The sequence below is a fragment of the Trichoderma evansii genome, assembly GCF_050947405.1.
Source record: "Trichoderma evansii strain SZMC 28006 chromosome Unknown GGI43scaffold_14, whole genome shotgun sequence".
In the NCBI taxonomy this organism is placed as follows: Eukaryota; Fungi; Ascomycota; class Sordariomycetes; order Hypocreales; family Hypocreaceae; genus Trichoderma; species Trichoderma evansii.
Genome location: NW_028145192.1, coordinates 242,009 through 262,622, shown reverse-complemented (window position 1 = coordinate 262,622; position 20,614 = coordinate 242,009). Strand labels below are relative to the sequence as shown.

The following is a 20,614-nucleotide window of genomic DNA, read 5'->3' as shown; positions in this document are numbered from 1 at the left end:
ACTCGCTGATAGCGCAACTGGGTATCCCAAAGCTGGGGGATACATGCCGCCACTCGCGCCTGCGCCGTCTGAACTTGCCGCGTGTCGCCTGCATCGCGCCCCTCCCCCTCTCTGCTGCATGTACCTGCCCGACACCGCGGTACCTGCGCCCTGAGCCCAGGTGCACCTGCGATGCTCGTACCTGCCCCCCTGCACGGCCCTTTGCAAGCACCGCCTTACGAAAAAATATTTCTAGTTATCGCCTCGCCGTCTCCCCTTTTCCATTCTCTTCTCTCCATCACACACCTTCAGTCAACCTGTGTTTCCGCGCAACGCACCGACGTCTGTCTCCTCTCAACTTGTTTCTAGGGCACCAAGCTACCCTGACCCAACTTCCTCCCTCATTGCACCAGAGTTCAAGTTCGACTCTTTTCATCCACCACACGTCATACGCCGACCAAGCATCCCCTCTCCATCCACCGACTCGTCACCATGTCTGCTACCAACGTGGAGAAAGGCTCCGAAGCCCCCGTTAATGACGCTGCAAACGCTCTGGGCAACCTCTCAATCAACAAGCCTGCCGATGACAAGGCTGCCGCCAACGAGGCCGCCTCGGCCAGTGCTGCTGAGGGTCGCCGCCTGTACATCGGCAACCTGGCATATGCGACAACTGAGGGAGAGTTGAAGGACTTCTTCAAAAGCTATCTTGTGTAAGTGGCCCATGGTCTAAACACGCTTCCGGGCACCTTTGTTTTTGCATTTTATCAGCTCGAAATCCATTTTTGAATGCTCTTCCCTTGAATCTGCCGAGGCTGCGTGGCCGATGACAAACATGGCCCGGCGTGAATGCTTTCGCAGCCTAACTTTGCGACGGTGTCCTGATTGGCGGTGAATGTCACTCCGCTCGGTGTTGCCCAGCTTTACATCACACGATGAGCTTCATCAGCCCCGCTGCCCTCCGCAAAGCTGCAGCAAGAGCTCTGTGGCCCTATTATCTCTGCTGTCCAGTCTCTACCCCTCCATCGTTCCCTTGCTGTCCCGCCCACCGTGCTAAAGCATCTGCTAACGACACATCATTGCAGCGAGTCTGTCTCGATCCCCAAGAACCCCCGTACCGACCGTCCTGTCGGATACGCTTTCGTCGACCTTTCTACCCCCAACGAGGCTGATCGTGCCATTGCTGAGCTTTCCGGCAAGGAGATCCTCGAGCGAAAGGTTTCCGTTCAGCTGGCTCGCAAGCCCGAGCCTGCTGGTGAGAAGACTGAGGGTGCCAACGGAGAGGGCTCCGGCGCGGAGGGCTCTCGCCGCCGAGCCTCTGGTCGTGGCCGCGGACGTGGTCGCGGACGTGGTGGCCGTGGTGGCCGTGGCGGTCGTGCCACTGGCGTGAGTTTTCTCTCCTACCAGACGGTTGTCCTATAATGATGCTAATGTGATACCATAGGAGAACGATGAGAAGAAGGGAGATGACGCAGCTGAAGGTGAAGCCACCCAGGCTGAGCCTCTGAAGGACATCACCAACACAGCCTCAGAGGACAAGGACGACAAGAAGAAGAACCAGAACCGCCCTCAGCGTGAGCGCCGCGAGCGTGGCCCTCCTGCTGATGGCATCCCTTCCAAGACCAAGGTCATGGTGGCCAACCTGCCATACGACCTTACTGAGGAGAAGGTGAGTAGTCCATAGCCCACATTTATGAAGCTGCGTACTAAGTGATATGAGAAGCTTCTTGAGCTCTTCAAGGCCTACGAGCCTTCGTCAGCCAAGATTGCTCTCCGACCCATCCCCCGTTTCATGATCAAGAAGCTCCAGGCCCGTGGCGAAGCCCGCAAGGGACGTGGTTTCGGTTTCGTGACCCTGGCTTCTGAGGAGCTCCAGCAGAAGGCTGTTGCTGAGATGAACGGAAAGGAGATTGAGGGACGTGAGATCGCGGTCAAGGTCGCCATCGATAGCCCCGACAAGACCGACGAGGAGGCCAACGCCCCGGCTGCCAACGGCGCTGAGGAGGGCGCTCCCGAGGCCGCTGCTGAGCCCGCTGCTGAGGCTCCTGCCGCCACTGCTTAAATGTTGAGCCGCGGCAGTTTTTTTTTCACAGGCTGAACATTGCCGCCTACGTTTGATGAGTACTCTTTTATGATATGGCACGCGATTTTGGACGATTTCAATTATGACGCCACGGCCGGCTTTATATCTTACTTTGGGGCTGGAATGGAGCTACACGCAGATATCGCTTGAAACTCTTAATATCCCAGGGATAGTATGAACCTGCCAGCTACTACTTGACAAATTAATAACTCCCCTCCATTGGAGCATGGGACTTGAAACAAAAACAACAAAAAAAAAGCCCTATTCAAATGTTTTATTTTTCATAAATGTCTTTCCTAGTTACCATATTTTCTTCTAGCTATGCGGGAACTCAGGTCAAAGGCAGCAAGCAGAAAAAAAAGGAAAGCGAACACGAGAATGAAAAAGAGTATATTTTGGCTGTGATTTATGACTGTGCGTCTTCGTCTTGCAAGTGACTCTATTCCACATGGTGACCGATATTTTGTGTGATATTGATATTATACTTGTGTGTCGTGGATATAAAGACGACCCGGGCCAGGTGCCCTTGGATGCATGTGACAGGGGAGCTGTAATGGATGGTACGAGATACGAAGTAACGGTACAGAGTACTTCCTACTGGAGAATAACGTGATACTGATGCTGGCAGCTGGATACCTCTAGATGTTCTGGTTGGCTGGATCGTCCCATGTAAGCAAGGAAACGCCATGGGTTGGTAGATATTGCCCAGACCGCTGACAAGTCCTGATTACATGAGCTCTCTCCCCGGTTTTGGCTTGCAGTTGTAAAGGTAAATGGTATCTTCCTTGTGTCTGTAACGGAGTTGATACAGGTGTAGAGTAAAGAGTATGTTTTTGAAAATGTGTGGCGTACTAATACCCTCCAACTCTAAATTGATCTAGCAATAGGTCAGTATCTGTGCTGTAAATCGCCTCGATAAGGGATCCTCGCTTGAGAATACCGCACTCGATGAGAATGGGGACGGCAGATGGGCTGGCTACAGCGGTATGGAGCATCTTGGCGATTCAATACTATTAGTGGTTGCATGCTATCAATGCGGGTACCTACCTGCGCTGGGAGCAATAGAGCCTGGGGGGACCGCACAGCGCTTCGCCGGCCCTGATAGCGCATCGCTACAGCACCCAAAGCACCGAAGAGGACACCGCAGAAACCCCAAACACCTGCACGCTGAAATTATGGGGTTTCAGGTTTGGAGCGCCTGCGCCCCGCTCTCCTTTGCCGCGACAACCTCCCTGTTGTAACGGCGCTGGCCACGCAAAACATCACGCGCCAGTCGAAACGTAGCGCATCGTTTCTTGAGCCTTTCCGCATCACCAGCTTTCTGCCATAGATTCTACAGTCGCTGTTCTATTTCGCTTCATTGGGACACAATGGCTTCCAAGGCCATGTGGGAGGTTGACCCCGAGACTCGGTCCAAGGTACGGCGCAACCATCTTTGTGTTCCCCCAAATATTGCCCTTTGCCTCTCTCCCCCCTTTACTGCGGGCCATGATAGCATGATATACAGGTCCCAATAGCTGTCATCTGGCATGTGGCATTTCGCAACGATTTAGGGCTAGACAACTAACCGTTCCATATTAGTTGGCTGCTCTGCAAAAGGAGTCCAAGAACAATGTCTGCTGCGACTGCAATGCCCCGTCGCCACAGTGGGCATCGCCAAAGTTCGGCATCTTCATCTGCCTTAGCTGCGCCGGTGTCCACCGCGGGCTCGGCGTCCACATTTCCTTTGTCCGAAGCATATCCATGGACGCCTTCAAGGCCAACGAGATTGAGCGCATGCGACTGGGTGGCAACGAGGGCTGGAGGAAGTTCTTCGAGGAGCACGAAGACACGCAGATGAGGGGCCTCACCTGGGACGACGCCACGATTGCAGAGCGATACAGTGGCGAGGTTGGCGAAGAGTGGAAGGAGAGATTAACGTGCAAGGTGGAAGAGAGAGAATACGTCCCCGGAGAGAAGAAGCCCGCTGCCGCGCAGCCATCCCCGGCGGCTGCAAAGTCGGGTGCGCGCACGAGCACACCCCTCGGTGGAACCGCGAATCGAAGCCAGAGTCCCTCTCAGGGAGGAAAGGTCAAGGTGGACGACAAATACTTCGCCAGGCTGGGAGCCGACAATGCCTCACGACCTGAGGACCTGCCGCCTAGCCAAGGTGGAAAGTACGCTGGCTTTGGAAACATGCCTACCACGGACAAGTCGAACCAGGGAATGCTGTCCTTTGATGATATGCAGAAGGACCCCATGGGTGCTATCACCAAGGGATTCGGCTGGTTTGCGTCTACTGTGACGAAGACGGCCAAGACGGTGAATGACGGATACATTCAGCCCACTGCGAAAAGCGTATGCTCATTTTCCCGTTCTTTTTCCTAGCTTGAGGCTGAACAAGACAACCCTGATACTAATACTGTTTTCTTCTAGATTGCTGACGGTGAATTTGCCAAGCAAGCCCAGCAAACTGCTGCACAGCTCGCCAAACAGGCACAGCTTGCGGGTAAAAACGCACAAGATGGCTTCACCAGATTTGTCGAGGGTCCCGACTCTACTAAAAGAAACGCACCTCTGGATGCCAGCCGCAAAGATTTTTGGGACGACTTCTCCAGCCTAGCAGACCAAAACAAGCAGAACAATGCCATCGGCACAAGTGCCATTGGTATGGGGAAGAAGTCGGGCCCTGGCGCCTCGGCCCCGAAGCCAAAGACTGGTGATGAGTGGGATGATTGGTAAACAACTGGGAATGAAGTTTCAAATGTTTGCTTTGCTGGCGTTGGAGTACTTATGGCCTGAAGAGATACACTTGACGAAATATGAGCGCTTGGAATAAATTGACAAGATGGTAGCCTTTAAGCAGAGATACGACATGGCCCCATATACCACCACTTATGATGACTGACCTCGGCGGGCGAAAATCTACGGCATTGGCTAACGAAATGGGCCTGGATGAAGTATGCAGTCGTTGCATGTGCGGAGCACGCCGCTGGGGAGGTCTTTATTCAACTATTCAGACAGCAGTGTTAGAGTATTGCTGGGGAGGCAATATTATTAGAGGATGGAGATTCATGTATATACAGAATGCATCTAAATATCAATTTCTAATTCTTTTATTATCCATTAAGCGACCTGCAAGACAACTTACATGCGCATCAACGCGGGTATAAATGTCACGTGAGCGAGTATCCGAGGTAGTACGGAAGCCGGCCCTAGCCGGTATGGAGGCTCGGGTCGTTTGTCGGCCGGCTACTTTTGGGTAGCGGTTGTATTATGTGAATATCGGTAACGTCCCTCACTCTGGCTGCATTCAGATCATCCAACATCCAGCCGCTACAATGTCTGCCCTACGGATTCTAGTACCTGTGAAGCGAGTAATTGACTATGCTGTAAGTTGCACCTGTTTTCTCATCTTTGTCTTGGAGAAGGCAGCTCAATTGGTCTGATGCTTACCTTGCCTCGTCATATAGGTCAAGCCGCGAGTCAACAAGGCCCAGACGGGCGTCGAGACAGCCGGTGTCAAGCACTCGATGAACCCCTTCGATGACCTCTCTGTCGAAGAGTCTGTGCGAATCCGTGAGAAGAAGCGCGCCCCCGGCGGCGTCGAGGACATCTGCGCCTTCTCAGCCGGCCCGTCCAAGGCGCAGGAGATCCTGCGAACGGCCCTGGCCATGGGTGCCGACCGTGCTATCCACGTCGAGGTCAAGGAGGGTGAGGAGCTGGAACCGCTGACGGTGGCCAAGCTGCTGAAGAAATCGGTCGAGGAGCAGAAGAGCAACCTGGTCATCCTGGGCAAGCAGAGCATCGACGACGACGCCGGACAGACTGGCCAGATGCTGGCAGGCCTGCTGAACTGGCCTCAGGCTACACAGGCGAGCAAGATTGAGTTTGGAGCAGACGATTCTGTGACGGTCACAAAGGAGATTGACGGTGGTGTGGAGACTGTAAAGGCGAAGCTGCCGATGATTATCACCACTGATCTGAGACTGAACACTCCTCGATATGCGACGCTGCCGAATATCATGAAGGCGAAGAAGAAGAAGCTGGATAAGAAGACGCTGGAGGACTTTGGCTTGACGAATGAGAAGAGGCTGAAGGTGTTGAAGGTTACTGGTAAGTTTATTCTTTATCCCATGAATTTTCTTTTATTATCTATGAGGTGATTATGATGGCTAATTGTTATTTACAGAGCCTCCTGTGCGACAGGGTGGTGGCAAGGTTGAGGATGTGGATGGCTTGATTGGAAAGCTGAAGGAGCTCGGTGCTTTGTAAATGGGAGAATAGGAGCTTGAATTGTGCAAATTTATAGTATACAAAACAAGGATTGGGCGGATCAATTAGACTTCTTTCAATCTCGAAACTCTTAGAAACCATCATGACTCTATGAATTGCAATTACAGTTTCCTTGATGCTCACTCTTATTGCTAAGCGTATAACCGGGTACGAGGGGAGAAATGCGTCTATATTGAGACATGTGAGGAGTGGTTGACCAATTGGACATACCTTTCAAAGTCAGGTCCTAAGAACGCCATAAAGTATAATTTTGCTCACGTATAAAAGTAGTTGCAAATGGCCTACGGAGTAAAACAGAACACTACTAATGAATCATTTTAGCAGCGCTGAGCCGAACGGGATGGTCTTGGAGCGCCAATTGATTGTTGCGTTTGCCCCACTAAAGACAATGAATCACTCACTTGCCACTGCGAGTAGATTGAGTTGTCATATTAGATTGGCGGCACTCCGTAATTAGAGTATCCAGCCTGGCAATTACTAACCAAGCGCACTCGATTAATTCACCGTGCATGCATCATGTAGCCCGCGCCCTATTCACAGAGCAGCCGTGTTCTCTGCGCCTTGTCTCTTATCTGCATCTGCATCTGCATCTGCATCTCCATCTCAGGTCTTGTCCCTCTAACTAACAAGAGATAATAAAACGAGATCCGCCGTACTGTAATGATTCAATGTCATAGAATAGGGCACAGGGGCCACAACGATATCGGCGCCCCAAAGCTCGCCCAAACAGGACAAGCTGCCCCTCCCTCCAGCACGTCAAAAAGGCGCTAGCGAGTAAAAATCTGGTTTCCAGCCAACCAATTGCCGGGAATTCGGCGTTGGTCATTTATCTCTGAGCGCGAAAAAAAAAAAGAGCGAGAAAAAAAGATCGCACTAATCTATTATAATCTGACCCCTCCGATGCACCCTTTTTTTTTCTTCTTCTCTCCTCTTCCTTTCTTCCTTTCTTCTCTCTCCATCAGTCAGAAGAGTCATCAGTCCAATCGCACCTTGTGCATCACGCATTCAATCAACTTCATCAATTACTTCAGAGTGCCTTGCGCCTCGTTCTTACATCTTCGACCTACAGTTTCTTAATCCGCCCTTATGAACGGGCGCCCGTCGGAGTTCACTTCTCAGGTATGTGACTCTTTGCTGATACAACTACCCCACGTGCCCTCGGCACTCAATGTCTATTTCCATATCCGGCGTTGGGCAGCATCTATTGCTACTCGTCTGCTTAAACGGACAATTATTCGTTTTCAATTCGTCTTTGACCCAAAATGCTAACATGCTGCTTCTACAGGACTATCTCTCTGGTTCGTGTCACCATGACTCACCCCCTCATGATGCCGTCTAACAAGCTTCACATAGACCACCTGTGGAGGGCCTTGTCAGCTTAAAACAGCTCCCCCAACAATCGAATACTACTACTACCACCTGTGACCAAAACAAACTAAAACCAATTTCCGAATAACCGCTGCCATGTTCTCCAAGCTGGCGGCCAATTTTGCCCAGAAAGCGGCCACTGCTGCCGCGGGCTCCACTCGCCGAGTTGCTTTCCAGACCCGATTCATGTCTGGTCAGACTCTTGCCAGCACCACAAAGGGAAAGACTTCTATGCCTGCTACCTTTACCATCCGAGTAAGATGCGCCATTTACCCTACGATATTGGTGGTATGGCATAGGCACGTACTAACATAGCTATCAAACAGGATGGTCCCATCTTCCGAGGCAAGGCCTTTGGTGCCAACACTAACATCTCTGGAGAGGCCGTCTTCACCACTTCTCTCGTCGGCTACCCCGAGTCCATGACGGATCCCTCTTACCGTGGCCAGATTCTCGTCTTCACCCAGCCCCTGATTGGCAACTACGGCGTTCCCTCCAATGAGCGTGACCAGTACAACCTCCTCAAGTACTTTGAGTCTCCTCACATCCAGTGCGCTGGTGTTGTTGTCTCCGACGTCGCCCTTCAATACAGCCACTGGACTGCCGTCGAGAGTCTGAGCGAGTGGTGCGCCCGCGAGGGTGTTCCCGCCATTTCCGGTGTCGACACTCGAGCCATTGTCACCTTCCTCCGAGAGCAGGGTTCTTCCCTCGCTAGGATTTCCGTTGGTGACGAGTACGATGCCGACGAGGACGAAGGCTTTGTCGACCCTGGCCAGATCAACCTCGTCAAGCGCGTCAGCACCAAGGCTCCCTTCGTGGTTGAGTCTCCCAATGCTGACCTCCACATTGCTCTGATCGACTGCGGTGTCAAGGAGAACATCCTCCGTAGCCTAGTCAGCCGTGGTGCTTCGATCACTGTCTTCCCTTACAACTACCCGATCCACAAGGTTGCCCACCACTTCGATGGTGTCTTCATCTCCAACGGCCCCGGTGACCCCATTCACTGCCAGGAGACTGTCTACAACCTTGCCCGTCTGATGGAGAGCTCTCCTATTCCCATCATGGGAATCTGTCTCGGCCACCAGCTTCTGGCCATGGCCGTTGGTGCCAAGACCATCAAGATGAAGTACGGCAACCGTGCCCACAACATCCCTGCTCTGGACTTGACCACTGGCCAGTGCCACATCACCTCCCAGAACCACGGATACGCCGTCGACTCCAGCACTCTGCCCAACGACTTCAAGGAGTACTTTGTCAACCTCAACGACGGTAGCAACGAGGGAATGATGCACAGGACCCGCCCCATCTTCTCTACCCAGTTCCACCCCGAGGCCAAGGGAGGCCCAATGGACAGCTCTTACCTCTTCGAGAAGTATCTTGAGAACGTCCGCGCTGCCAAGAGCGCTCAGAGCGTCGTCAAGGACAACCGGCCCAGCCAGTACATCCTTGACATTCTGAGCAAGGAGCGTGTCGGTGTTGAGCCTACCCCTCTTGTTGGCTTTGCTTAAAGAAATTGGCAATATAGCTGACTTGAGAGAAAAAGAATTGAGTTAGGGATTTTGGGCGTTTTCAATATCAGGGAAATCAGATCGTATTTTTGTGGCTTATTTATGGCTTTAAATATCAGCATAATTTGAAAAACAAATACAATTTACATATAATTTCAATCTACATGTTCCATTGCGTAGTCCATCATTTTCCATCTCTGAGCCTCTCGTTCAGCAACATACTTCACAGACAGGCAAGGCAAGACTGATATGATAATGGTATCTTGTCATACATAGTACACAATAATACAGTATCCTACAATGATACAAATGCCGTCCAGTAGTCATAATGCCCCCCTCCGCCCTCTCCCTTCTGATAACGAAAAGCCCAAGTTCAGAATCATGTCCCTTCCAGTGCCAGTCCCATCCAGCCAATCCCTTGACTCTAATCCTATCCCTGTCCTTACCTCATCTCATGAATAAGCCGTTGGCAGCCCTGTATGGTTCCGATATAACCTCAAATATCTCTCGCTCACATCTGCAAGTTTTTGAATCAAGTAAAAAAGGAGAAAAGAAAAGAGAATTAGAAAGCCCCTTTGTGAAGAAAAGGGCACGAAATAAAAAAGGATTAGATAAAAATCTCTTAAAAGAAGGAGAAAATGATAGGAAATTCGTTGGTCATTTCAACGTTGCCCCTCCCACTAAAACGAAGCAAGTCGAGGAGTATCGTCGAAAAAAAAAATCGATAGTTGACATCCATTAAACATTCGTAAATTATCGCGTTCCTTTAACGGTGGCGGCGATCTCTATAATCCTTATCCCTAGAATCATCGCGTCTTGAAAGTCGGTCATCGTCACTGTCCCTGCGTCGTCCACCTCCAGAGCGGTAGCTAGAGCCGCCCGCACCGCTGCCAGCTCCAGGAAGGTACCTATCGCTTCTCTGTCGGAAAGGCGGTGGCCCTCTTCGTCCTTGCGAACGAACTCCTCGTCCACCGCCGCCCGCGCCACGGCGATCTCCCTCGCGGTGAGGAGGTCGGATGCCCTCGAAGATTTCTTTGCCACGGTCTACAAAAACGTCTCCATTTTCAAAAGAATAGCGGTTGATTTCCCGGCCAAAGTCGCGGGTTTTGTCGCGAGTGTAGTGGGATCGCATATTGTCCAAACGGGTGCGAGCGAGATCCTCAGAGACCATCTGGTATGAGATGGGAGGCCGAGAGTGGGTTTTCTCCACGACATGATCCAGAGGACTGGTAGTGAGTCGACCTCCTGCTGCCGGCCCTGACCGCCCGCCCCTTGGCCCCGTGGGTGGTGGAGGCATCATGCCACGGTCACGATCACGGTCACGATCCCGCTCTCGCTCTCGTTCGCGCTCGCGGTGGCTTCGAGGACCAACAGGGATGGCATTGGTGCTATCAGCACCAATATTGGATGGTGGTGGCGGCTCAGTTGGTCTCGCTTTCGATACAGATCCGGATTCTAACACAGCTTCGAAACCATCTGGCCCAGGTCTATATACCACTTGCCAGCGGGAAGAAGACCGGGCGCCGCCAGCTTTTTCAATTTCGATCCATTCATCCACTTTTTCGGGAGGGATGTAGTCGACTGACAATGCCTTGCGATTGCTTTCATTCGGCCAAACGCATTTATGGAGCGCGGCGCGAACTCGAGTGGCAGATGACTCCGTGTCGAAGACAGCAAATGCATGCGTGCGAATTGAGTTCAGGTAGAACTTGGCGATACGGTCCTGCCCTGCATCTGCGCTAGAGATAGATACCAGGCTACCAAGATGCTCAAGAATATCGACGTCACGCAAGGGTCGCATGAGATTGCTAATGTAGAGGGCGGCAGTGGGAGTGTGCACTGCTGGTTCCACGTCTCTCTCAAAGTCCATCTCAACAGGTGCAGCGTCAGCGACTGGTGATGGAGACTCTTTACGCGAATCTGTAGTAACCTTGGTATCAGAATCGCCCTTGTCGACTGTCGGCGGCGTGATATCAGGCGCGCCAGCACCGGTCATATCAACATCGGCTTCGTTCGTTTCGACCGTGGCATGAAGCTCGTCGCCGTTTGCAGTGTTCTCAGAGCGCGCGCGTTTTCGGGCAATATCTTCTTCGGTGGGCAGAGGGCTATGCGAGCGTCGCTTGCGCTTCTGAGCCTCTGGTGTTGGTTCGATGGAAGCCTGTGCAGTTGATTGTCCTTCGGGTTTGGGGGAGGCTGAAGAAGTAACTTGCTCGAGGGGAGCAGGAGTTTCACCAACTGGCGGAAGGCTGCTGGCTGCTGCTTCACCGCCCTGGCCATTGTCATCACTCCTAGTAGCTTCAGAAGGAACCTCAGCGACCGGCACAGCTGGCTCAGGCTCAGCTACTGCTGGAGGCTCAATGTGCTTCTCCTGCTGCTGCGCAGGTTGGGCTTCCTGAACAGCATCGGCTTTCTCTTCGGGCATCGGGTCGCGACCCTTCACCGGCGAGGGAGGCTTCACCGCGACCGGTTCTGAAGTTGCTTCGACATTCTGTGTTTCGATAGTCGCCGGCTCTGCGGGTGCTTCTGGCTGCGCCTCTGGTTGAATCTCGGGCTGAACTTGTTGCTCTGCTTGAACCTCTGGCTCTGGCTCTGGTTCTTGTGGTTTTTCCTCTTGCTCCGGGTTTCCTTCCTCCTGTTGCGCTGCCTCTTCGTCGGCAGCGACGAGTCGGGCGACCAGCTCCCCCTTTAGCCCTGCATAAGACAGGCCACGGCTCTTGAGCTCTGCTTTAAGGTCGACGACTTTGAGCTTCGACCAGTCGGTCATTGTAAAATATTATAGATGCACTGCGGCACCTACTGTTGTTGACGACACGAAGGGGGGATCTTTGTTTCTTTTGTTTGTGTTTTGTGGTGGTTGGTTGGCCGTTCGACAAGGGGGCAGCAAAGAAGAAGGCCGCCACAGCTTTTTTGTATGTGGAAAGCTGCAATGATGACGCCAAGTAAAGTAAAATAAATCAAATAAACGAAAATTTTAGACTTATGCGACAGCAATTATGCGGTTACAGATGCAAAAAGCCAGATGTAAAGAGGACGTTATTCGTTTCGTGGCGACAGCTTTTTGCGTTGGAGGAGCCAAAAAGAAAAAGCATAGACTTTGGCGCGTCGCGAAGCGTTAAAGGCGAAATGTCTCTGAGGCTGAACTTGGAACGTTCCCCCCCCTGCAGAGGCTCCAGTTCTAGCTTGTTCAGCTGCACCCTTTGGGCCATGGTGGGATGAGAGGCTTTGGATTGGATTATGTAAGACGCGCGTTATTCCGGTTCCGGATTAGTTGTTCTTGACATGAAGGTCACTTTGTACTTTTCTGTTCTGTGCTTCTATGGGATATTAAAGGCTTGCATTATGGAGCGCAGCATAGGAGATTAAAGCATTAATGGAATGGATGCCGTTTTAAGAGCTTTGGTGGGGTTTGAGGTTGCCCCTCCTCGTGACCTCCTGCCAGCAGCCACTTGTGGTTGTACTGGCAATATTGCTGCAGCACTTGTCATCTCTCCGCATCTATTTAGCCTTTTACAGACGAGACTATCTTAGCAGTACCTCTGCTGGCTTGTCTTCAGAGCAACAGGCACCTACCACTAGCTGTAATTACCTAACAGTTATCGACTGGTTATTGCTAGCAATATTATCAAAGACTTGGTCTTGTAACTTTCAAATCTTATCCAGAATGGTTGTTAGATATGAGGCACGCCCAGTCCAGGTTAAGTCAACCTTTGAAGCAAGCCCAACTTTGACTGAGTGGACACCGGTGACGTGAGGCAAGCTTCTGCGGTAGAGTTGAGAGAGTTGAGTAATAAGAGCCAGGCTTAACAAGAGGACTCATTGAAATAGAGATGGATGGGAATCCACCAGGATCCGATCTGATGAAGAGGACTGGCTCGCCAGATGCAGGGCTAGCAAGGTTCCCCGCTTCAACTCAATCACTCATCGCTGCATCGCTTGGCTATTCATGGAGACCCGGCACAAGGTGAGTAGAGTGGGGGCTGCTTGCTATAACACGCCGTAGAGATACGAGCAAAGGCATGCCCCCGCTAGTTTAACGTTTGTCGTGTTCGGTACTTCAGGTAGCTTTCAGGCAGCTCACATCATGGAGAAAAGAACGTCAGGCAGCTTACAGGATAGTGAAAGGACAGCTCAGTCAGCACTTAGGCAGCGATACTGGAGTGAGAAAAGATGAAAATAATAATAATGCTTAAAAAAAAAAGAGTCCAAAGTTTCATTCCATTCATATCATAATACTACAGCTAGTTCTTTGATGAACATGGCGGATGCGTTTACGCATAAGATCCGCAAGATTTACTACACAGCCAAGCTTCCGCTGGCGATTACATGGCGTTTATACCATTTAGACGTCGAGGCCATCGACGACAACACCCTTGGTCCAAGTCCACTGCATGGACCTGGCCACCTCTTCAGCACACGCCTCATCCACCAAAGCGCTGACGAGATACAAAGCTGCATCTACGCCAGCGCCATGAGCCCCAGCGGTTATAACTCGAAGGCCACCGAGACGCATCGCTGCACGTCTGGCAATCGACTCACGACGTGTGTTGGACTCCTTGAAGGAGATGCTTCCCTTTCTGTATTAGAGTTCATTAGCAAGCCGAATTCAGACAAAGTATGTCGTATATAGCGTATAGGCTTTACTTACCGGCCGTGAGGTCGTCCAGCATCGGATGCGCGGCGTGTGTAGGGGCTCTCATCTTCAGTGAGCTCAAAGCGAAGGTTGTTAACTACGTATCTGGCGTCCTCGATGACATCGGTACGCTCAGTCAAGTATCGGGTGGCAGCATCGCTGCAAAGGTTCTCAAATGTGGTGAGGTGGTCGGTGAGGGTGGTAGCGGAAAGGCCACAGAGGATGCCCTCTCGGGCAAGCAGGTGTGAGCCGGTGGAGACGGACAGGACGGTGCGTTCTCTGGCCGGATCCTTCTTCTGAAGGTCGGAAAAGGCAGTGATGAGGCCAAGAGGTTCAGTTTCCTTCTTGACGACGTCGTCGACGCCACCGCCGAGAACGACGAGAACATCAAATTCCTCAAGGCGGTCATGAGCTTCCCTAAAGGTAATCTGGGACTGGACGATGGTGCCCTGCTGGGAGAGGACCTGTGGCTCAAGGCCCGCAAGTGTCACCTCAAATGCTTTGGTGGCTGTTTGGGATTGCGGGGAAGCAGGTTAGCATTGGGTACGGCACCAATGGGGCTGGCAGCCCAAGCTTCGTTCAAAATACATACAGGAATCAGCGGGATCATGCTGCGCTTTGGAGAAAGCAGCCAATGGGCCTGCAAAGTCAAGAATGTCGAATCCAGGTTGCAAAGCAAAGAGGATGTCGACAGGTTCCTGGTCAGCAATAGCTGAAGTCTTATTCGCAGCCATCTTGAAGATGCGGGGGAGGTGTTGTTTGAATGAAATGAATAGAGAGAGAAGAGTGAGTCAACCAGAAGCAATTGATAGCTTCAGAGTGCAGTGTAAGCGAGTTTGATGAGATTTGGTTAAAGAGCAAGAGACGAATGTCCTTTGCTAAGTCAATTGAGATGTTGTCTTTGGGGTATAATGAGGATGAAGGAGAAAAAGAAGGAGAGAAGAGTTTGAGGAGGAGAAGAAATAGCCAGTAGCTATAAGAGGGAGGGGAAACGAAGGAGGGGCACAAAGAGGGGATCACGCGATGACGGTCAATTGGTCGAGCAGCTGGTGGCTCATGCCTCAGGGCATCATCAGGGCATCTAGAGACCATTATGGCTGGTCGTGTGTGGCTCGACACATATCGACGCTCCCGGCCATTTACGTACCACCTTTGCGGAGCCATATCAGCAGTCGATCGAGCCACTGATGCTCGGGTGCCCGGGGCTAGCAGCGCTAGGAGCTAGCAAGCTCCAGTGGGCTCCAGCAGGCTCCAGCAGACCCCCGGCAGGCCTTCGTAGGGGCCGTCGTAGGGCCTAACAGGGCCTGTAGCAGCAGTGGGGTCCTGCGGGAGGGATTCGTTGCGGGGTAATAGGGAGGTCGGCGGGCCTTTTCCCTAGCATCGCCTTGCGCAGTACCGAGAACCTGCTATGCCACCAATCGCGGGGTGCATCGGAAGGTTCCTTTAACATTTTCCGCATAAGCTGCCGCTAGCCCCATTCGGCTCTAGTGCGACCTTTTCTTGCCTGGCCTTTGCAAATCAAGCTCAACCATCTTTTCCAGAGCTTGTTCTCCATCCGGCTAAACCTCAGCAAACCGCGTGCAACACCTTAAACCCCAAAAGGCGAGATCCGTGATATCATTCAGGGCTGCATATGCGCGTTCCACGTTCCTGTGAGAGGAGCCCGCGACTGAAATAAACCACCTGCCAACGTGGAGGCGGCGGTGGCCACGACGGCCTCACCTCCTGCCTCCTGCGAAAGTCTGCCGCGATGGCTACCACACTGTGAGTCGACGGCCTCGCACATCACTGGAGCCTCTCCTCTGCACTCCGCGCGGGGTGACTGCACCTCGGATTGATTGACTGACCCACCCGCGGCAGATCCCTCAAGGAGCTGTCCAAAGCTATCAAGGAGTTCATCGTCGAGCCAACGGTACCTCTGCCTGACGAGATCGTCGGGACGATTGCTGCCTACCTGCGGAGGCATGAGAAATACGACGACGCTGCGTCCGATCGCCTGCAAGACGAACTGCTCCTCATTTTCGACAAGAATGTTCGGGGAAACCCTTCTGCATCCTGCGCCTGGATGGGCATCCTGCGCCGGCTCTTGAGATTTCTGCAGACTCCCGAGCGAATACTGGTGTGGCTGGAAGCTTGCAAGGGAATGCTCGACAAGACAGATTTCGATAAGAATATCGTCACAGAGGCTATGGATACTCTGAACGAGATTGTCGCCATTGCCGACGAGTACCACGATGGCGCCGGCAACGATTTTGCGTCAAATCCTCTGATCGAAAGACTGTTCGAGGTATGGATGGAAGACTTTCAGCCAGCTCACTTTGAAGGCTTCCAGCCAGCGGAGCACACTCAAAAGATGATAGGCGATGCGCTAGGGCAGTTTGGCAAGAAACGACCAAAGGCACGTATATTTATATCACAGCACTTCTTTTCTTTTTCGTTTCCTGTTGAAAAATTGCTTGATAAAGCTACTGCCGTTCTCTCTATCCATCTTCGTCATTTTAGCCTAGCTAACTGGAATATAGGAGTTTTTTTGCTCTTTGGATAGCTTTTTCGTAAAGAAAAAGTACAGAAAAATTAGCTTGAATTTCTTTTGCAACTTTCTTCAGTCACAGCCACCTCACTTATATCAAGTGGCCCATACTCCCTTGTTTACGGATCTCTTGACATGTTTGCAGCAAGACACTTCGACCGCGGTCCTTTCGGCTGCGCTGACCGCTCTTGTCATGCTGTTGCCGCACATGCCCAGCTCTCTCGTGCCGCATTTGCCTACTCTCTTCAATATTTATACCAGAATGCTCTTCTGGGAAGCTTCAGAGTCGCCCTCACATGAGTCCGAACAAACAAATCGGTGGGAAGTGTTTGCACACGATCCAGAAACGGAAGATGGCCAAATATCACATCTATCCAACTATTACACCATCTTATATGGCCTGTACCCTATAAATTTTATGGATTACATTCGCAAACCACAGAGATATATACGGCACGCCAACCTGCCTAATGCCGACGAGATTGAAGTACAGCCTACAGAGATTCGACATCGATCCGAGCAATTCAGGAGAAGCCACTTGCTTCACCCAAATTTCTTCACCTACACAATTGAAACCGAAAAAACGGATTTGGGGCGATGGATCAAGAGCGAAGCTGCTGAAGTCGTGACCGAATGCATGGCGCTGTGCGTTTCACCAACAAGCCAGATATTTCCCGACCACGAGCCGTTGCATCTCCCAGAGTCTTCAGCTCAGGTCCCCAACGATGAACTGAGCCAAGAGAGGTCAGATCCGGGATTGCTGAGCAGTTCGGTAACAAAAGTGAATTCCTGGAGAAATTCTCATATATCTAGCACAGAGTCTATCACAAGTGATGGCGCGCCGTCTACCTTGATGAGGCGTGGATCGCAATCCAGCCAACACTCAGGGAGAGACTCTGGCGAAGCCATGCGGTTTAAGGATTTAGCTGGCATCGATAGCCCTTCAGGAACCCAGCTTCTCCAATCGGCTTCTCATACCCAGCTTCAAGACCTCATTAGATCAAACAAGGTTATCAAAAGCAGTCTTCACCAGTCGTTGGCAAATGATAGCGTGCCGTCTCTCGCTCTGAGTCACCAAGAGTCTGCAGCAGATAGACCGCTGACGACAATGACGCTGCCTGCACAGACCCATATCCCTGTATCGGCAGGAGATGCGAGCAACGCTCACATTGCTCATCTCCAAGGAAAGCTTCTCTTGCTGCAAAATGATCTTAGCTTCGAAAGGTATCTCAAGTTGCAACACATGGCTCACATTGGCGAGCTCAGACGGCGACAGATGGCGGAAGCTGCTACGGAGGCAGAGATGCAAAACCTGATCATGATGAACCGGAATCTCAAGAGAAGCTACGAAGAGGCTAAGCAGGCCGAGATGCAAGTCCGCAAGGAGTCGGAGAATCGCCGTGCCATAGCCAAGAAGTGGGAGGCAGACCTCGCAAACAAGCTGAAAAATCTCAGGGAAGAATCAAAAAAGATGCAGACGGAGTCTGAGTACATTCGAAAAGAGCTTGAAGAAAAGACGCAAGAGTGCGACAAGCTGCGCCAGCTTGTATGCGACGCCGAGGTGAAGGAGCTGAATGCGAGACAAAACATGCAGTCGATTGAGATACATGGTGCCGAGATTGACAGACTCAAGGCAGAAGTTGAGCGACTTTCATTATCTGAACGGGATTATCAGGCAAAAGAGGTTGAGCGACAAGCTTCAATCAACGCGGCTGAGGAGGCCCAGAATCAGATGGAAATATATAAGCTCAAGTTGAGTGCTGCAGAGGTGGACTTTGAGCGAATGAAGAAGCTCTTTCAAAGCCAGGTGTCGGAGCTCCAAGCGCAGCTCTCAGCAGCTCCGGAAGAGCGGAACAAGCGGCCCGCTGCGGCAGTGAATGTTGCAATTGAGGCTACGCTTGAAGCAAGCCGTGCCAAGCAGGCTGAAATGCAGAAGCAATATAACCTACTGTCGCGCAAATACACCGCACTGCAGTCATCCTTGCTCGACATGCAGTTGGAGGCATCGGTTACAACGGAGAAGTCGAGTATAGCAGATGGCGAAGATGACGGTATGCTATCGTCTACGGGTCCAATGTCGATACGATCAAGGCCAGCCCGGCTTTTATCAACGGCGGAGAACGCCGAGGGAGCTGCGTCGTCGATCGGCTCACACCCGGGGACGCCAACATCCTCTGTGCTGCAGCCGCTGCAGCCCACGAGCTCTGCGGGGACAGGAGAGACAGATGGCAAGGCTTCGTCGCTCAATCTATCGGCGAGCCCAGAAAGAAGTTATTTTGGCGGTAAGTGCTTGAGAAGTGTGCGTTATATACCCTGGGAGATATTTGTACTGACATACAAATGCAGGTGGCATCCAGGGCATGATCCGCAGGGATAGTAAGGAAAAAGCTAAGGATGAGTCTGGTAAGCCTAAGAAGGAGAAGAAGTCCATCGGCTTGAGAGGGATACGGGGGTTTGTTAATAGCTAATTGGACCAGGGCCACTCTGAGTCCTCATATAAAAATTTCTCTCTCCCATTTTGGGGAGTGAGTGGAGGGAAAGTATGTGATTATTGGTAGATGGCTTTTTGATAGAAGCAATACGGAGTATGGGTGTTTGATTTTATGGATGATTGCCCAAAAGGGGGCTATGAAAAGCAGCGAATCTTTGAGTATTATTAGCACATCACTCTACAAGTATATCAAATAAATCCGAGGCGTATGAATAAAGTATAATGGAAGATTTCTCGGCCCAGATTCAAGCCTGCAAAGTAGGATTTCGAATTCATGGATGGTAGTGCAATGGGCATCCAGAGAAGATGTATTGATAAAGGGTCCAATGTGCTCTATTGCGATCTACAGCAACACTGTACTCGTATGCATTGGAGTACATGCAATAGCAGCCAAGCGATATCTCTACTCTACTGCAAGATAACAATCACGTGTAATACTGGGCATCTCCATGCAGGTACCAGCTTACGAAGCCTGTGGCGCCCCTTGTGGTTCTTGTAACTTTTTCTGCTGCGTTAGTGGGAGCCACAGGCGGATGTTCCGAAGAGCCGAAGAGGCCTCTTTTTTGGGATGTGAAAAAGCGCAGCTGAAAGAAGCATTTTCTGTGTGTGTGCTTTCAGATGCGTTGTACTTCCTCTTTTGGAGAGAAGCAAGAGAAGAAGGTCTAGTATCGATTCTGAAGGTGTCTGGCCTGTTAGCGGCTAATTGGAATACGAAGCTGGATAGTCGGATGCCCTTCTTTTGGGTGAACACGAGGTCACGAGCGCTTCATGAAGTGCGGTGTGACACCCTGGCTGCATTTTACGGGTAGAAGAAGTCGATATTGGTATTTATCATTCTGCTGCTCTCTTATTTGACAGTTAAAAATACTTTGATATTTGCTCAGATCTATACTTAATGTTTACCATCTTACTGTATCGTAGGCGTTGTTCCAGCATGAAAGGCAGCATAGTTTGGGACAGAGGTACGATGCCGTCATGTACCCTGAGGTCGGATCTCGGCTTTGGAGAGGCGACAACGCATAGAAAAGGTACTTCGTACAAAGTATCCTGCACCACAGAAGAACCTGTCAGCGGCCTTAGCGCCCACGAATTGAACGGGGGGGATGCCGGCCAGCCGCTGTGGCGTTTTCTTTTTTTCCGTCTTCTTTTCTGTCTTGAGAATCGGTGATTTGTTAGCCAGCGTTACATGCATACGGTGCCGAGACTGAGTAAACGATGATCATGATGTATGTGCATAATAATAGTAGCATGTCATGGCAGTTGATGGAATGATCTGAGATGGTGCCATGACGTCGCACACTGTTCATGCTCCAGACAAGGGTGTTCCATCTCCATCATCGTCTCCCACAGTGCCTTGGCAAGGGCAGCAGCAAGAAAACTCGCCAATCGAGAGGCATTTTTTCTCTTGCACAGGGCATGGCATGACACGACGGCGATACGACATGGGCCAGGTCTGGACGGCAGACCCACCATCTGGAACAAACAAAACGTGGGCCTTTCGATCCATTGTGGGCTCTTTTTTGGGGTGGACCAGCTCCCAAACCCGAGCTCTTTGGGCGGGTTGTGGACGGCGGCCAATAAGTTGGGCGATAGAAGGAAGGCTTTTCATGGCCATCCGGTGCCTGTGACGAAATGCACACCCACTCCGGAACCCCTGTGGCTTGGCCGCCAAAAAGGACCCCCAAAGACGAAACTAGAGAGCAAAGAGAGAAAAAAAGACGAATAGAAGGACGAAAAGTGGTGTGGAATTGTG

The 20,614-nt window shown here is 51.5% G+C and overlaps 7 protein-coding genes across 7 annotated transcripts; 5 read left to right on the top strand and 2 right to left on the bottom strand.

Annotated features, from left to right (window-relative positions):
- Positions 1 to 471: 471 nt before the first annotated feature.
- On the top strand, positions 472 to 2,268 carry GGI43DRAFT_428445 (RNA recognition motif domain-containing protein; the record flags this gene model as incomplete). Its single annotated transcript, XM_083208964.1, has 4 exons — positions 472 to 689; positions 1,062 to 1,362; positions 1,421 to 1,645; positions 1,700 to 2,268. The coding sequence occupies 4 exons, from the start codon at positions 472 to 474 to the stop codon at positions 2,036 to 2,038; spliced, it is 1,083 nt and encodes a 360-aa protein (XP_083059142.1). The 3' UTR covers positions 2,039 to 2,268.
- Positions 2,269 to 3,224: 956 nt separating this feature from the next.
- GGI43DRAFT_408595 (ADP-ribosylation factor GTPase-activating protein) lies at positions 3,225 to 5,160 on the top strand. Its single transcript, XM_083206379.1, has 3 exons — positions 3,225 to 3,477; positions 3,641 to 4,396; positions 4,475 to 5,160. The coding sequence occupies exons 1-3, from the start codon at positions 3,430 to 3,432 to the stop codon at positions 4,778 to 4,780; spliced, it is 1,110 nt and encodes a 369-aa protein (XP_083059141.1). The 5' UTR covers positions 3,225 to 3,429; the 3' UTR covers positions 4,781 to 5,160.
- A 108-nt stretch (positions 5,161 to 5,268) lies between these two features.
- GGI43DRAFT_408594 (electron transfer flavoprotein subunit beta/FixA family protein) lies at positions 5,269 to 6,450 on the top strand. Its single transcript, XM_083206378.1, has 3 exons — positions 5,269 to 5,430; positions 5,512 to 6,154; positions 6,231 to 6,450. The coding sequence occupies exons 1-3, from the start codon at positions 5,380 to 5,382 to the stop codon at positions 6,311 to 6,313; spliced, it is 777 nt and encodes a 258-aa protein (XP_083059140.1). The 5' UTR covers positions 5,269 to 5,379; the 3' UTR covers positions 6,314 to 6,450.
- An 834-nt stretch (positions 6,451 to 7,284) lies between these two features.
- Positions 7,285 to 9,369, top strand: GGI43DRAFT_408593 (carbamoyl-phosphate synthase (glutamine-hydrolyzing) CPA1). The gene is made up of 4 exons (XM_083206377.1): positions 7,285 to 7,453; positions 7,620 to 7,632; positions 7,688 to 7,957; positions 8,029 to 9,369. Exons 3-4 carry the CDS (start codon positions 7,799 to 7,801, stop codon positions 9,208 to 9,210), a joined length of 1,341 nt encoding a protein of 446 aa, XP_083059139.1. The 5' UTR covers positions 7,285 to 7,453; positions 7,620 to 7,632; positions 7,688 to 7,798; the 3' UTR covers positions 9,211 to 9,369.
- Positions 9,370 to 9,964: 595 nt separating this feature from the next.
- GGI43DRAFT_87319 (uncharacterized protein) lies at positions 9,965 to 12,082 on the bottom strand. The gene has a single exon (XM_083210435.1). The coding sequence runs from the start codon at positions 11,972 to 11,974 to the stop codon at positions 9,977 to 9,979; it is 1,998 nt and encodes a 665-aa protein (XP_083059138.1). The 5' UTR covers positions 11,975 to 12,082; the 3' UTR covers positions 9,965 to 9,976.
- Positions 12,083 to 13,396: 1,314 nt separating this feature from the next.
- Positions 13,397 to 14,928, bottom strand: GGI43DRAFT_408587 (class I glutamine amidotransferase-like protein). Its single transcript, XM_083206376.1, has 3 exons — positions 14,433 to 14,928; positions 13,856 to 14,348; positions 13,397 to 13,784 (listed from the first exon to the last, which is right to left on the bottom strand). The coding sequence occupies exons 1-3, from the start codon at positions 14,572 to 14,574 to the stop codon at positions 13,550 to 13,552; spliced, it is 870 nt and encodes a 289-aa protein (XP_083059137.1). The 5' UTR covers positions 14,575 to 14,928; the 3' UTR covers positions 13,397 to 13,549.
- Positions 14,929 to 15,590: 662 nt separating this feature from the next.
- Positions 15,591 to 18,838, top strand: GGI43DRAFT_423728 (Hamartin protein-domain-containing protein; the record flags this gene model as incomplete). The annotated part of the gene is made up of 4 exons (XM_083208280.1): positions 15,591 to 15,604; positions 15,701 to 16,238; positions 16,363 to 18,652; positions 18,717 to 18,838. 4 exons carry the CDS (start codon positions 15,591 to 15,593, stop codon positions 18,836 to 18,838), a joined length of 2,964 nt encoding a protein of 987 aa, XP_083059136.1.
- Between the last annotated feature and the right edge of the window lie 1,776 nt (positions 18,839 to 20,614).